General features: G+C 41.6%; 1 protein-coding gene across 1 annotated transcript in view; it reads left to right on the top strand.

Annotated features, from left to right (window-relative positions):
* Positions 1-9,221, top strand: part of LOC122797926 (zinc finger and SCAN domain-containing protein 2-like) — a 91,008-nt gene extending 81,787 nt beyond the window's left edge. Inside the window, exon 3 of the mRNA XM_044066445.1 lies at positions 9,189-9,221. Coding sequence (XP_043922380.1) covers positions 9,189-9,221 — 33 coding nt within the window. The remainder of the gene's footprint in view (positions 1-9,188) is intronic.
* The last annotated feature ends 8,290 nt before the right edge of the window (positions 9,222-17,511 follow it).

The following is a 17,511-nucleotide window of genomic DNA, read 5'->3' as shown; positions in this document are numbered from 1 at the left end:
TTAGTGGGTGCACTGCTCTTCTCATTTAGTGGGTACATGGCTCTTCTCATTTCGTGGGTGCATGGCTCTTCTCATTTAGTGGGTGCATGGCTCTTCACATTTAGTGGGTGCATGGCTCTTATCATTTAGTGAGTGCACAGCTCTTCTCATTTAGTGGGTGCACAGCTCTTCTCATTTAGTGGGTACACTGCCCTTCTCATTTAGTGGGTGCACTGCTCTTCTCATTTAGTGGGTGCATGGCTCTTCTCATTTAGTGGGTACATGGCTCTTCTCATTTAGTGGATGCACTGCTCTTCTCATTTAGTGGGTGCACTGCTCTTCTCATTTAGTGGGTGCATGGCTCTTCTCATTTAGTGGCTGCACTACCCTTCTCATTTAGTGGGTGCACTGCTCTTCTCATTTGGTGGGGGCACTGCTCTTCTCATTTAGTGAGTGCATTGCTCTTCTCATTTAGTGGGTGGATGGCTCTTCTCATTTAGTGGGGCACTGCTCTTTTCATTTAGTGGGTGCACTGCTCTTCTCATTTACTGGGTGAATGGCCCTTCTCATTTAGTGGGTGCATGGCTCTTCTCATTTAGTGGGCGCATGACTCTTCTCATTTAGTGGGTGCACTGCTCTACTCATTTAGTGGGTGCATGGCTCTTATCATTTAGTGGGTGCACGGCTCTTCTCATTTAGTGGGTGCAATGCTCTTCTCATTTAGTGTGTGCACTGCTCTACTCATTTAGTGGGTGCATGGCTCTTATCATTTAGTGGGTGCACTGCTCTTCTCATTTAGTGGGTACATGGCTCTTCTCATTTCGTGGGTGCATGGCTCTTCTCATTTAGTGGGTGCATGGCTCTTCACATTTAGTGGGTGCATGGCTCTTATCATTTAGTGAGTGCACAGCTCTTCTCATTTAGTGGGTGCACAGCTCTTCTCATTTAGTGGGTACACTGCCCTTCTCATTTAGTGGGTGCACTGCTCTTCTCATTTAGTGGGTGCACAGCTCTTCTCATTTAGTGGGTGCACTGTTCCTCTCATTTAGTGGGTACATGGCTCTTCTCATTTAGTGGGTGCACAGCTCTTCTCATTTAGTGGGTACATGACTCTTCTCATTTAGTGGGTGCACTGCTCTGCTCATTTAGTGGGTACACGGATCTTCTCATTTAGTGGCTGCACTACCCTTCTCATTTAGTGGGTGCACTGCTCTTCTCATTCAGTGGGTGCACCGCTCTTCTCATTTAGTGGGTACATGGCACTTCTCATTTAGTGGGTGCACTGCTCTTCTCATTTAGTGGGTGCATGGCTCTTCTCATTTAGTGGGTACATGGCTCTTCTCATTTAGTGGATGCACTGCTCTTCTCATTTAGTGGGTGCACTGCTCTTCTCATTTAGTGGGTGCATGGCTCTTCTCATTTAGTGGCTGCACTACCCTTCTCATTTAGTGGGTGCACTGCTCTTCTCATTTAGTCAGTGCACTGCTCTTCACATTTAGTGAGTGCCCTGCTCTTCTCATTTAGTGGGTGGATGGCTCTTCTCATTTAGTGGGGCACTGCTCTTTTCATTTAGTGAGTGCACTGCTCTTCTCATTTAGTGGGTGTATGGCCCTTCTCATTTAGTGGGTGCATGGCTCTTCTCATTTAGTGGGCGCATGACTCTTCTCATTTAGTGGGTGCACTGCTCTACTCATTTAGTGGGTGCATGGCTCTTATCATTTAGTGGGTGCATGGCTCTTCTCATTTAGTGGGTGCAATGCTCTTCTCATTTAGTGGGTGCACTGCTCTACTCATTTAGTGGGTGCATGGCTCTTATCATTTAGTGGGTGCACTGCTCTTCTCATTTAGTGGGTACATGGCTCTTCTCATTTAGTGGGTGCACGGCTCTTCTCATTTAGCGGGTGCATGGCTCTTCTCATTTAGTGGGTGCACGGCTCTTCTCATTTAGTGGGTGCAATGCTCTTCTCATTTAGTGGGTGCACTGCTCTACTCATTTAGTGGGTGCATGGCTCTTATCATTTAGTGGGTGCACTGCTCTTCTCATTTAGTGGGTGCATGGCTCTTCTCATTTAGTGGGTGCACGGCTCTTCTCATTTAGTGGGTGCATGGCTCTTCTCATTTAGTGGGTGCACGGCTCTTATCATTTAGTGGGTGCACAGCTCTTCTCATTTAGAGGCTGCACTGCTGTTCTCATTTAGAGGCTGCACTGCTCTTCTCATTTAGTGGGTGCACTGCTCCTCTCATTTAGTGGGTGCACAGCTCTTCACATTTAGTGGGTGCTCTGCTCTTCTCATTTAGTCGGTGCAATGCTCTTCTCATTTAGTGGGTACATGGCTCTTCCCATTTACTGGATGCACAGCTCTTCCCATTTAGTGGGTACATGGCTCTTCTCATTTAGTGGGTGCATGGCTCTTCTCATTTAATGGGTGCATGGCTCTTCATATTTAGTCGGTGCAATGCTCTTCTCATTTACAGGTTGCACTACTCTTCTCATTTAGTGGGTGCACTGGTCTTCTCATTTAGTGGGTGCATGGCTCTTGTCATTTAGTGAGTGTACGGCTCTTCTCTCTTAGTGGGTACATGGCTCTTCTCATTTAGTGGGTGTATGGCTCTTCTCTTTTAGTGGGTACATGGCTCTTCTCATTTAGTGGGTGTATGGCTCTTCCCATTTAGTGGGTACATGGCTCTTCTCATTTAGTGGGTGCATGGCTCTTCTCATTTAATGGGTGCATGGCTCTTCATATTTAGTGGGTGCACTGCTCTTCTCATTTAATGAGTGCACAGCTCTTCTCATTTAGTGGGTGCACAGCTCTTCTCATTTAGTGGGTACACTGCTCTTCTCATTTAGTGGGTGCACTGCTCTTCTCATTTAGTGGGTGCACAGCTCTTCTCATTTAGTGGGTGCACTGTTCCTCTCATTTAGTGGGTACATGGCTCTTCTCATTTAGTGGGTGCACAGCTCTTCTCATTTAGTGGGTACATGACTCTTCTCATTTAGTGGGTGCACTGCTCTGCTCATTTAGTGGGTACACGGATCTTCTCATTTAGTGGCTGCACTACCCTTCTCATTTAGTGGGTGCACTGCTCTTCTCATTCAGTGGGTGCACTGCTCTTCTCATTTAGTGGGTACATGGCTCTTCTCATTTAGTGGGTGCACTGCTCTTCTCATTTAGTGGGTGCATGGCTCTTCTCATTTAGTGGGTACATGGCTCTTCTCATTTAGTGGATGCACTGCTCTTCTCATTTAGTGGGTGCACTGCTCTTCTCATTTAGTGGGTGCATGGCTCTTCTCATTTAGTGGCTGCACTACCCTTCTCATTTAGTGGGTGCACTGCTCTTCTCATTTGGTGGGGCACTGCTCTTCTCATTTAGTGAGTGCATTGCTCTTCTCATTTAGTGGGTGGATGGCTCTTCTCATTTAGTGGGGGCACTGCTCTTTTCATTTAGTTGGTGCACTGCTCTTCTCATTTACTGGGTGCACTGCTCTTCTCATTTAGTGGGTGCATGGCTCTTCTCATTTAGTGGGCGCATGACTCTTCTCATTTAGTGGGTGCACTGCTCTACTCATTTAGTGGGTGCATGGCTCTTATCATTTAGTGGGTGCATGGCTCTTCTCATTTAGTGGGTGCAATGCTCTTCTCATTTAGTGGGTGCACTGCTCTACTCATTTAGTGGGTGCATGGCTCTTATCATTTAGTGGGTGCACTGCTCTTCTCATTTAGTGGGTACATGGCTCTTCTCATTTAGTGGGTGCAATGCTCTTCTCATTTAGCGGGTGCATGGCTCTTCTCATTTAGTGGGTGCACGGCTCTTATCATTTAGTGGGTGCACAGCTCTTCTCATTTAGTGGGTGCACAGCTCTTCTCATTTAGTGGGTACACTGCCCTTCTCATTTAGTGGGTGCACTGTTCTTCTCATTTAGTGGGTACATGGCTCTTCTCATTTAGTGGGTGCATGACTCTTCTCATTTAGTGGGTGCACAGCTCTTCTCATTTAGTGGGTACATGACTCTTCTCATTTAGTGGGTGCACTGCTCTGCTCATTTAGTGAGTACACGGATCTTCTCATTTAGTGGCTGCACTACCCTTCTCATTTAGTGGGTGCACTGCTCTTCTCATTTACTAGGTGCACTTCTCTTCTCATTTAGTGGGTGCATGGCTCTTCTCATTTAGTGGGAACATGGCTCTTCTCATTTAGTAGGTGCACTGCTCTTCTCATTTAGTGGGTGCACTGCTCTTCTCATTTAGTGGGTGCATGGCTCTTCTCATTTAGTGACTGCACTACCCTTCTCATTTAGTGGGGGCACTGCTCTTCTCATTTAGTAGGTGCATGGCTCTCCTCATTTAGTGGGTGGATGGCTCTTCTCATTTAGTGGGGGCACTGCTCTTCTCATTTAGTGGGTGCACTGCTCTTCTCATTTAGTGGGTGCATGGCTCTTCTCATTTAATGGGTGCATGGCTCTTCATATTTAGCAGGTGCACTGCTCTTCTCATTTAGTTGGTGCACTGCTCTTCTCATTTAGAGGGTGCACTGTTCTTCTCATTTATTGGTTGCACTGCTCTTCTCATTTAGAGGCTGGACTTATCTTCTCATGTAGTGGGTGCACTGGTCTTCTCATTTACTGGGTGCACTGCTCTTCTCATTTAGTGGATGCATGGCTTATCTGATTTAGTGGGTGCACTGCTCTTCTCATTTAGTGGGTGCATGGCTCTTCTCATTTAGTGGGTCCACAGCTCTTCTCATTTAGTGGGTGCATTACTCTTCACATTTAGTGGGTGTATGGCTCTTCTCATTTACTGGGTTGCACTGCTGTTCTCTTAATGGGTGCACTGGACCCACCATGGCCCCCTTCAGGTTTAACACAACCAACATCCAGGGCCAGTGAGGATATCAAGGATGCTGATGCAGTGTCATACTGCTGCTGCTGCTGCTGGGGAGTATGCGGTATCCACCCCCCACCCATGGCAGCCTTGTTAGTTGTGTAATTGTTGCCATCAGGAAATGCATGCTCACTTCCACCCATGTGGAACTCTGACCAATCTGTATACCTACTTGCAGCATGAAGCTCACTAGGCCTGAATGCTGCTACTGTAGAAAGCCTAGTTTGCCTCTCTCATCCCAGGATGGGTGAGACAATGTTGACCATTCATTCCTACCGTCCCCTGCACAGCCCCTCCAGTGCCTGTGCCACTAGCTTAAAACAAGTTGTTAAAGGGGGCATGCAGGGCTTTATTTGTCTGTGGCATGGGGCCACTCAGTTTTGTGTGTTTTTGACCTGTACTTGGACTGTATGATGAATAAAGCAGTGCAGTAATTTGATTTGACATGTGAGGGTGTGACCATAGATAAGGAGAAGACAGGGATTGTGCTTGTGAGAACATGATCAGGTATGTGACCCTAGCAGAGGAGCACACTGTTTGATTAAGGAAGTCTGCGATGATAACTATAGGAATCAATCAGAGGAGGTTAGAAAGGATTGGGAAAAGAGATTGGATAAGCAATTCATAAAGAAACAATGGGAGGATATATGTACGGTCCCAAATGTGCAAAAAGTCCAGAAGATTTAAGATCTTTGCTTGGAAATGTTTATATAAGGCATTTTTATACCTCAAGCAGACTCTAAAGAGTTGTTCCTCAGGCAGATGATTATGTTGGAAGTGTGTTGGGGAAGAAAGTGGTAATTAGGAACATATTTTGGGAGTGTAATGAGTTGGCACACTTAAAAAAAATTCCATGCAGAGTACTCTGCGTGAAATACTGGGTGAATGAATTTGTATAACTAAGGAAATTAATTTTTGAGCTATGATGCAGAATCAGAATTGCCTAGGTATATTAAGGCCTTGCTGTGTTTAATTTTGCTGGCTGCCAGAAAAGCGATTACTAGAAAATAGAAATCAAAGTCTAAACCAACTGTACTAGAAGTAGTGAATATAGTGACAGAGAAAAACAACTGAAAGTGGGATCTTTAGAAAAGAGTAGGAGAAAATTACAAAGAAAAAATGAGAATTGTGGGAACAATACATGAAGAATAATGTTTTGGAGGAGGAATGAGGTTTAAAGGAAGTGTTTGACTAACAATGACTGGATAGATAAGTTATTTATAATGTTTGCAACTGAAATATGTCAATATGGTGTGTTTTCATTCATATAAATGTATGATTACCTATGTCATAAGTGATATTTTAATAAAAAATCTTTCTTGTTTTAAAAAAACTGAGTCTGCAATGATAAAGACAAGGAATTATTCAGCATATTGCTTTGTAGAAGTGTAGCTGTGGCAATTTATGGCAAAATTCCCTAAAAGTATGGTGTTTTGGTTAATGCACAAGAGTTGTAGCTTATTAAGATATGTTTTCTGATTTGTGGGTGTCATGGATAATAGGTGGTTACAAGGCTAGTCACCTGAACGTCTTTATAAGTCAAGCCTTGTGTACCCAATATAGTACTAGAGAAACCCAATATAAAGGATGTTGCCTAAACTTGAGATCTTAGTTAGCAATGACTGCCGTATCTAGGAAGGTCATAGGTGAAATCCCCAGCAGAAATGAACAGTTTCCCATCCTGTCATCCAGGCTTTGCTTAAACAGAGTCATAGAGGGGCTTTGTTTGATGTTAATTGGTAGCCTATTCCAGAGGAATGGCAACCTCTGAGAGACATATGTCTCTCCAGCAGGTCCCATTTATGTCACAGGCCAGGTTAAGTTCCCTGGAGCAGATGACCCTTGTCCCATTTGTCTTGCAGATGTGCAGCATTTCCATTAGGTTTGGATCCAAGATTGCTCTTTAGGCCAGGCATAAGTCTACTCTAAGTAGTCTGTACCCTATGGAGTACAGTGACAGTGACTTCAGTCTGTCAATGTATGACGTGCTGGAGACCCTGAATATTTTTGGTTAGAAATTTCTGAGGTCTCTCAAGTTGCTGCATGTGCCTGGTAAGGTACATACCAAAGGGAGCATTGTACTCAATTATTGGCCTTCCTTCCCACAGTAGACACATGGTGATCAAAGTTTAGGCTACAGTCAACTTGCGTTCCCAAGTCTTTTACTACTGAGTTGTTTCTTAGGGTATTATCGTTTATATGATAGTCTGCAGGGATATTGTTTTTACCCAAGGGGATGATAGCACATGTTTTAGCATTGAGCTTGAATCCATACCTTTGGCACCAATCATTGGTTTGTGTTAGTCCATCCTGAAGTATACTGACATCATTTGGGGATTCAATGATCGCACCTAGTTGCAGTTGTCAGCAAACTTAGTCAGTCACAGCCCTTAAGTTTTGGCCTTAATTTCTGAGAAGTATATTCCAAACAATAGGTGGCCCAGCACTGACCCCTGTGGAACCCCCATGGAGACAGGTCTGCTGGCTAAGCTGAAGTCCCCAACTTAGACTGATTGTGATCTGTTGGTCAGTTAGCAAATCACCTGATGACATATGGGTTGATATTCAAATGGGAGAGTTTATAAATGATGCCACAGGCAAGATTGTGTCAAAGGCCTTGGCTAAGCCATTGTAGGCTGTATGCACAGATATGCCTTCATCTGTGGCTCTGGTGAAGTTTTCGATGAAGTCCATTAGGTTTAACATGTATGACGAGCATATGACAAAACCAAACTGTGTTGGATCAATGGTTTGGAGATCACCTGTATCCTTATTTATAAGGTCCGTGGTGATACATTTGATGGCCTTACAGATAAAGCTGGTTAAGCCTATGGGATGTAGTTCCCAGGGTGTGTTGCTGTACCCCCCTTTATGAGGGTGGATGATGGCTGCTGTTTTTCTTTCAGGAGGGACAAAACCAGTACTCAGGCTATGGTTGAAGAGAGTACCTAATGAGGGTCCTAACTCATGTTTTAGACAATTTCAAACGCAACCTGGAATGCCTTCCAGTCCCATATAGGCTGTGTTTTCAGCCTTGAATAGAGCAGTTATGACTTGTTCTTTGGAGATGCAAGGTGGTGTCCACAAATAAATAACAAAGAGTTTTACCTTTTTAGTCTTGAGTCAAGAATAATGTTTGAGGATGTGCAAAGTACTTGTTTATTCCATAAAAAGTGCTGGGAGACTGCATATTCAAATTTCCAGATCAGTCTCTTAGAGAGCAGTACATTTTACAGCCTTTCTTATCAATTTCATACATGCAGTACTCTGGTGTTACAAAGGTTTTAATAAATAATATTTTTAATCATTTTATGTCCTTGTGATTCTCCCTTAGACCTTCATGTCAACACTTGACAATATGCCTTTTAAAACCACAGACCACCTGGCCTAACAATCTGTCCTTTGACCTTGCATCATTCAGTACCAGTCTGCACCATCTTTACAGACATTCTTAGAGAAACTCATCCCCCAGTCTGAGTCAGCCAGAGCTTACAGAGATTCCTGACACATTGTTTCTTTCTTTTCTCCATTAACATTTTGAAACCAGCCTCGTTTAAACATAGTAACATCCCTTAACTCCTTCAGCACTTACTTGGCCTTCAGCTGTCTCTCAGTACACTATTAAGATAATGCAGTTGTAAGACACTTGAAATATAAAGCTACAACTTATGTGAAACTGTATTTTGCATAATCATGCATCTATATTACATTTTGATTTTAACATGAACATATAAACATTTTATTTGACTCATTTGTGAAGAAACTAAATGTTAATATGCATTTTGTGAAGAATAATCATGAGACATTATATTTTACTATAACAGTGGGTGAGATGTAGAGGGAATGCTTTGTGAAATGGAGGGGGGGGGTGAAATTTTCACAAAACCTGTCAGCTAATAGGTTACCTATTTTCACAGGATCAGTGTGTATGATGCCATCCATAGCTAAGTTCAGCACATGTCCGGGTCCTGCCTTTTAGGTCACGGCTATAGCTGAAGAATGCCTTATGGTTATCCTTAGCTATGGTTGCTAAATTTTTTCAAAGTTGCCCTCGGAGGATTTTACAAGTTGCCTTATTTATTTGTTCAAGCAGAGGAGGGTGTTCTTCCAGTGCTGGGACCTCACTATTCCTAGACAGCATCTTCTTCCTCTTGTTGTAGAACTTCTCAATGCTAGATGTCCGCCAGGGAGGCTTATCCATTTATTTCTGTCTGCAATAAATACGTGGATTTGACATTTGGGATTATCATTTTTCGTCATTTCCTCACTTTCACTCCTGCTCAGTACAAGTTCTTCATTTATACTTCTTCTTATATTTTTTCTGAGCAGGGGCGTTTACCTGTGAAGCAGCATCTTGTTTGACTTCTTTATTATTTGTATTTTTGATTTGTTGCTTTCAGGATTGAGTTTGCTGCTGGATTATGGCCAATATTGAGTTGGATTATATTCCTAGAGGTGAAGACCGTAGGAAAGAGGCACTTCAGTCGAGATTTCAACAATATCTAAAAGGTACTGTGAACGCTTCCTGGTACTTTGAGAGTGCTGCTGTTTCTGATGATGTCACAGAAGTGACGGTGAACACTGAGAAGCTGCATAGGCCTCTAGATGTTATGGAGAAAGATTTCATGAAACTGAAGCATTTTCAAACGCAAAGACTGCATTTTCAGTTTTGTCTGGACAGGAATATTATTCCTAGAGGGCTTTGTGTGTTTATAATGCCTAGCCAGGGGAGAGAGTATCCAGATCTGCTTGCGCAGTGGCAACACTTGAACATCGAGGTAAGCAGGAAATATCTGCAGCTCCTCATTGACTTTTTTCGTCCAGAGGAAGCTAAATTAACTGATAGTATTAGCATGACACAACAAGTGCTTTTTGGTGAATTTCCTAGCGAAGTAGTACAACCACTCTTCGAGAATGTTTTGGACAGTGTGCTAGCGTTTGAACGCAAATTGCTTCAACAAAAGAGGTATAAGGCTACTAGAGACATTACCGATTTTAAACTGGGCCATGTGTTTATGTGGCCCAGAAATGCTAATAATACTACTTCTTCTTCTACTGTTTATACAAATAGGAGGCTTGGCTCGGACAGACTTGAGCATGACCCTGCTATTAAGGACAATAATAACATGAACAGTGATGTTAATACTAGGACCTTGGAAACTGAAGTTGCTGGTACTGCGACTAAATGTGATAATGTTGGTATTGTGACTAAATGTGATAATGTTGTTAGTACAGAGCTTCATAGGTCTGAAACTTGTATAGATAACACTACAGGGAAAGCTGTGGGTGGTCCTCTGATCAGTGAACAGTCACTTGTCAATGAAGCTTTTGTGCATGATTTTAATGATTCCAATGATGTTATACATATTATGCACCCCAGTATGCAGCCAGGCACTAATTTATATCCTGAAGTGCACATTAACAGGGACAAACCCACATCTTTGGCTTGCAAATCTGAAGTTGTGGTTAGACCAAAGATAAGGACAGACCAGGTGGACTTAAGTAGTAATATCAGCCCTGATTTGTCTTTTCCTCTGCCTACATGCCTGGAGAAGGGCCCACGGAGGTCACGCTCCATGAGTCGAGGCAGACAGAAAAGGAAGTTGTCAGGGGAACCTTTATCTCGTCAGACTTTGAAAAAGATGTGGACCAACAAACATTAGTTCACAATATATCTCAAGTCATACTTAGTATTGACAATATTAGACTGCTGAGTAAAGGGTTGAATTTTATTCCAAAGACACAGAGTAGGCTGACGGATACAGTTACAGATCTTAGATTGTTCTGTAGAAATGTTATGTTAAAATATTTATTCAAGGGTCCCAGTAATGTATCAGTAGATAATAGGGAGTTCGCTTTTAAGAATCTGAGTGAGTTTGTGCCCAACAACCACCCTATGGTAGAAGCTTTTTTAAAGTTGATGGAAGATGAACTATATAGCTTTTATAACAGTAGGAGAGATAGGAGATCCATGAGGTCTGATAACCTTACTTATAAGGAGAGGTTAAGCTTAAAGAAATTGCAAGATGATTCCACCATCATTATAAGGCCAGCAGATAAGAGAGGCAGGATCGTCGTCATGGATATTCTGCATTATAATGCCACCATGGATATGATGCTGCATGATAAGTTCTATGAAGTGATTACAGTAGATGATGTCAATGACACTATTAGGTATGTTGGCTTCACACTCCTGGATATTTTTAAGAGCAACTTAATAGGGAAGGAATTATATGAGTATTTCTGTATCCGGGCGCCTGTTATCCCTGTGATACATGGGCTACCCAAGATACATAAAGACCCTAAAGATCCACCCATGGGACCAATTGTCTCTGGTCATGGGTGGGTAACAGAGCATCTATCTGTCTTCATAGAAAAGCATTTGAGGCAGGTTCTGAATAACAATACCTTTGTTCTACGAGACTCAAAGCAGTTCTTAATTGACCAATTGACAATTACAATCTATGTTTACGATGATGAATAATTTAACTACTTTCCTCCAGTTTACCATGCATTTCTCTGAACATAGAATTGAGTTTCTGGATTTGTTTGTTGAAAGGTTACCTAATGACATCATTAATACAGGGGTATTTCGTAAGGCCTGTCACTGTAATTCGTTACTTATGAGAACAAGCATGCATCCACCTTTCATATTCAGGAATATTATGAGAGGACAGGCAATTAGGGCCTCCAGGTTAAACCCTATGGATATAGGGTTCACTGATGAATTAGACATCTTGACTAGGAGGTTGATAGAAAGGGGGTATAATGTGAACGAGGTCAATCAACATCTAGATGAAGTACACAATCTACGTTTAACTGTAGCCAGCCCTTATTTTGGACCTACTTATCCCAGTGCCACTGGGGATAGAAAGATTGATCACTGTGTTAAGTTTTCTACTACTTTTTCGTCTGATCAATTTGAAATTAAGGAGATAGTTAGTAAGTTCTGGGGAGTCCTGCGGGTCGATGATGACCTTAGGCAGATTGTAGGTGAAGCCCCACGTTTCCTTTTTAGGAATAAGAACAATTTGAAAAGGTTGTTATGTTATCCCAGACTGGATAGACATCTTATGAAGGCAGGATGTTCTAGACCTTGCAGTCATTGTAATTTTTGTTCTTTTATAGACAGCAATGTGGAGTTTTTTCACCCTGATTTACGAAAAGTTTTCTATACTAAAGTGGAGGCGAATTGTATGACCGTACATGTTGTTTACTTAGCAGTGTGTCAGTTGTGTTCCTCTTTCTACGTGGGTAAGACCAACCGCCCACTTAGAGACAGGCTGAGGGAGCACAACTATCACATCAGGAAAGGCAGGAAAGACCTCACTATTCTTAGACAGCAACTTCTTCCTCTTGTTGTAGAACTTCTCAATGCTAGATGTCCGCCAGGGAGGCTTGTGTTTTTTTTTTTTTTTGAGGATCTTGTTTTGATCCTATCAGGTACAGCTGTGTCAATGTATTTGCATAAGTGTTTATACAGGGCATTTAGGTATACCTTAATATAGTTGTCGATGCCATCTGTGGGAACAGGAGCTTGGAAGTTATTTATGCCATCTCTTAGGAGGGTATAATTAGCTTTGGTGAATTTTTTTTAGCCTGATTTCACCTAAGAGGGGTTCAGGTGTTATAGCTACTTCAAATGTAACTGATTTCTGATCAGATTTATCCAGTGAGGGTCCTATACTTGTGATGATGCAATGGTTACCCATGTTGGTGAGGACCTGGTCGAGAATATTTGAGACCTTTGTGGGGTTGCATACTATTTGTTCCAGGGCATTATTTATTTATTTTACATTTGTTGACTGGGATAGTCTGACTGGATACATGTCCATTTTCATTGGATGCTCAGGGAGAAAAGCTCCAAGGTACAAACAGAAAGACATTACATAAAACTTAAAGACATTACATAAAACTTAAAACATGTTAGTAACTGTCAACAGTCTATAGTAGTAAGAAAGTTGTACAATTTAAAAAAAAAGTTAGATACGGTTAAAATCTTAGAAATTACATTCCAGTAGAGTAGCCATGAAAATGTTACCTTACAATAAGGAACCTTTGTGAGAACATGTTGGTATTCGTATAAGTTTCCCAGTCAATAGAGAAACAGTTACAATTGCCCACGACTAGAGTGTTTGGTTGTAATTTGATTGACTCAAGTAGGTTCAAATACACAGCGTGGATATCTTAATTCATTGAAGGGGGCCTATAGCAAACGATGACTTGGAGGGGGTGTCTTACCCACAGTTAGTTGAACTTGCAGTAATTCCATGGAGTTTTCCTGTCTAAGAAGTCTAGAGGTGTATTCATCTTTGTTAAAGATGGATACTCCTCCTTCTTTGGTTCTCACATGTTCATTTTGCAGTCTGAAAGTGTGGAAGGCATTACAGCCTTGCAAGGCCAATGTTCTCTCTGCAGTCCTAAGCCAAGTTTCTGCGACTGCACAGATATCAACATCCTCCAGGGAGAGGAGTGCTTCCAGAGAGTGCAGTTTCTTATTTAAACTCCTAGCATTTAGCAGCACAACCATTAATTTATTTGTGAGTAATATTTTCATGTTAGAAATTTTGTTCTTGAGACCTTGTCTAAAAAGGCTCTATGGGGAGGCAAGTGCCTTAGTCAGTAACCAAAAGCCTAAAGATGACAGATGAAGACATCTCTGGCAGAGTAGCATGGTCTATCAACCATGTCCTCCCGGGCTGACAAGAACTGGATCCTCTTATAATGACACCAGAAATTAAGCCAATTGTTGAAGTCAATCATTTTTTTGTTTATATTGTGGTATCATCCTAGGTGAGGTTAGAATGCTGCTCAAGGCTAGGGGCATACCTGCCTGGGACACTTATTCAGAGAGCTTAATCGTGTCTCTCTTAATATAGTCCAGTGATGTATGTCTCAAGACATTCACACCAACATGAACTATGAGGGAGTCATAAAGGTACTTGTTGAGAGACTTGAATGTACCTGTAATCTGATGGATCCTGGCAGCTGATAGACAGCTGACTGTAACCATCTCCTTGTCCAGAGTGGGACAGTTGTGTGTCTCACAATGGAGTCACCTATGACTAAAAAAAATGCTTTAGATGTAATTTGCCTTAGGGTCTTATTTGGTGAGACACTGGTGCTTGTGTTTTTATGTGTAATGAAGCTGTAGGTGCTGTATTAGTTGTAGCATGTTTGTGTTTGGAAAGTGTCTGGTGTTTATGTAGATTTCTGGTGAGTACCTCCACATATGATGGTTTATGTGTTGAATGCATTGTTTGCGTAGGAGGTGTAATATGTGAGCTAACAACCTGTTCAGTGTTACTGTTCTGTGCAAGAGGAAGCAAGGTTTCCAGATTCTTAGTGTAGATGCACCTATCACAAACTGTACTTGGGTGATTTAGGAGTAGAGGGTTGTCAGTGTACATGAGGCAGTTGCTACACTGCCTCAGGATACCTATGTCAATCAGGCTGGTAGGAAAAATGGAAGGAAACTGACCATCCATAATGCTAGGTTAAATCCTGTTTTCACTGTGAGGAGAGAAAATGGAGGGGTGTGGTATAACTGGGTGCACTAAATTGGGTCTTTACTAACAGGGTGTTTTATAAAGGCTCTATACTAGTGGAAGTTCTCTAAATGGTATAAGACTATCGTAGAGTTAGTGGTTTTGAGACTGCTTAAGGGGCAAAAGTGCAGCTGAGGTCCTCTCTGCACAGCTAAGCACAATTTAAGGACTTCTCAGCCAGATCACTGGCAGCTAATAAAGGAAAATTTATTTAATGAAGTTTTTGTATCTATAACCACCAGTGGTTATCCCCACTGTGCGCTGGTGCACAGTGGTGCCTTGTGTGTAAAGAGATTAATATAGCAGAGCAATGGCTAGTTGCCTAACTCTGTGGAGCTGTGTTAAAACAAATACAAACTCAAGCAAAAGCGAGGCTTATGTAACAACAGTGAGCAAACTGAATTAAACAATTTAACTAATAAAAAAGCTCAAAACTGAGCCTTGTGCCAGCAGCCTTCAATCAGATGTGTCCTTACTGCAATCTCCTGCCACAAGGGTGCGGGGGGGGGGGGCTATCCAAACAAAGATAGTCTCGTTTAATGCTCAATTTAACAAACAGAACCAGATTCATCAGGTTTGAATCTAGTCTATGCTACAGCAGACAAAAAGTGCAACAAAACAGCAAGAACAGTTTATAAAATCAATAATATAGCAAAAATACAGTTTAAAAGTGTAAAATACAGTATAAAATTGTACTTATCGTTAGCAGAATGCAACAGGTCCTTTGGATTGCACAGATGTATACATCAGAGCAGTGGGTTGTCACCTAACTCTGTGAAGCTGTGTTAAAACAGTGAGCGAATGGAATTAAACAATTTAACGAATAGAAGAGCTCAAAACTGAGCCGTTGCCCAGCAATATTCAATCAGATGAGTCCTAACTGCACTCTCCTGCCACAAGGGTGCAGGGGGGCCCTCTCTAATAAAAGATAGCCTAGTTTAGTGCTCAATTTAACAAACAGAAACAGACTCAGCAGCTCTGTATTTGGTCTGTGCTGAAGCAGACAACAAGTGCAACTAATCAGCAAGAACAGTTTTAAAGAAATCATCAATATAACAAAAATATATTTAAAAGTGCAAATACAGTGTATGGAATAAAAGAGTAAAATACAGCTGAAAAGTGCAGATCAATCTCAAAATAAGCTTAATTTCTTGTTCTTAGCTTTGCATGGCTTGGATTTAAGCAGAAACTCTCTGGACCTGTCAAAGGATGCCAAATACAGAGCAACTCTGGTTAATTCAGCTTAAACCAGAACAAAGGCACTTAGAATAACAGGCACAATAAGCTATCAACCATCAATTCCTAGCTCAGAAGGGTGGAGACTACCCTCTCCCCCAACAAGACTGTAGACCAACTAACCTTCTCAATGTAAAATAACCAGTCTGAAGCCCAAGTCCTTAAACCAGAACTAAGACACTTTTAGAATAACAGACACAATAAGCCTTCAACCAGCGATTCACAACTTAGAAGGATGTAAACTACCTCTACTGCCACAAGAGCGTAGACCAGAAACCTTCCTTATGTAAGATTTGGATGGCTTTGGATGGCTTGGATTTAAGCAGAAACATTCTGGACCTCTGGCAAAGGACGACAAGCACAGAGCAGCTCCAGTTAATTGATCCTAATTCAGCACAGTTACTTTTAGAATAGCAGACACAATAAGCCTTCAACCAGCAATTTCTATCTCAGAAAGGTGGACACTACCCACTCCTCTTAAAAGAATGTATGGGGTTCTCTGTTTGGCCAGGATGTGTTATTGATCTTGTTTACTGATATTGGGATATGAAGGAGTTTGAGGCCATTGTTCTGGACACTTAGTCTACAAGGGGTGATGGTGTTTTGGATAAAGGAAGACAATTCTCCACCACCAGCATTACCTCTACTTACACTTGTAGGCCTATGTGAGTGGCAGAGGGATATACAAGTTAAGGAAGAGTGATGCCATTATTTTAAAATTCTGCACTGATATTTGTCAGATTTAAATTTGTATTTACTAAGCTGGTTGCCTGAGTAGACTGACATTGCCTTAAAAGGGGGATTATGTGGGTAGAAAACATTTTAGCCAGTATATAAAAGCCAGAATAAGATAGGTGCTAGTCATCCTGGATGAAAAACCTGGAAGATGTACGCTAGTATATACAGTTTATTATACTTGTAGTCTGAAGGCTTTACCCACGCCAGTCTGGCCACTCTTACCTGTAATGGTGATGGAGAATGCTGTATGTAGTACAGCATAGACGCTAGTGTGTTGTTAGTGTGTTGCTAAGGTTTTATTCCTGAGATTCTGTTTAAACTGAGGTTCTACTTGCTTGAGTTGTTGTAGCTCATGTGCATGCAATAGGTATCAGAGCACATATCAATTTTCTCCTATGCTCTGGCCAAATTTCAAATAGTATAGATACCACCTCTGGTTCCCCTTGAAAATAGGCCACTGTCCTAGTGGGACTAACCCAATAAACAAGGCATAAAATAAAATGCAGCCCTACATTGGCTATCTTGAAAGCAATGCTCTTGGAACAGATAGCCATAGCATGCTCCTTGCATTTACCATACACATACTGTAACTATGTGTAATGCATAACTATATCTGCTCAATGTGTGTTAACTTCATGTTTGTAAATCTATATACAGATAGACACACACACATACATACTTACACACATACACACACACACACACACACACACATATATATATATATATATATATATATATATATATATATATATATATATACACACACATATATGGCTTACTATCAAAATGTTGAAATTCATATGGTCTAACGTTCATTTGATCGACACATATGGTCAACACATGAATATTAAGTAGTTCATTTGGTCGACAGAAAGTGCATGCAAATTACCTGTCGACATTATGTTGACAACAGGCAAGAATTTACCCTTGTCAGCACTGTTGTGCGATCTTGGAGTTGTAATATATTAGTAGCAGGGGGTGTGGGGGGTCCAGGGGAGGTGTTAGTGTTAGTTTGCAGGGGTTTGTCGACTATTTAAACTTAGACATTTTTATTTTCAGTATTTTGAATGTTCGATGTAATGATTTCGACGATATGAAAGTCGACCATATGAATTTCAACATTTTGA

The sequence above is a fragment of the Protopterus annectens genome, chromosome 3.part1 (assembly GCF_019279795.1).
Source record: "Protopterus annectens isolate FY-2018-M chromosome 3.part1, PAN1.0, whole genome shotgun sequence".
In the NCBI taxonomy this organism is placed as follows: Eukaryota; Metazoa; Chordata; order Ceratodontiformes; family Protopteridae; genus Protopterus; species Protopterus annectens.
Note: the sequence above shows the minus strand (reverse complement) of the source record. Positions and strands in the feature narration are given on the sequence as shown.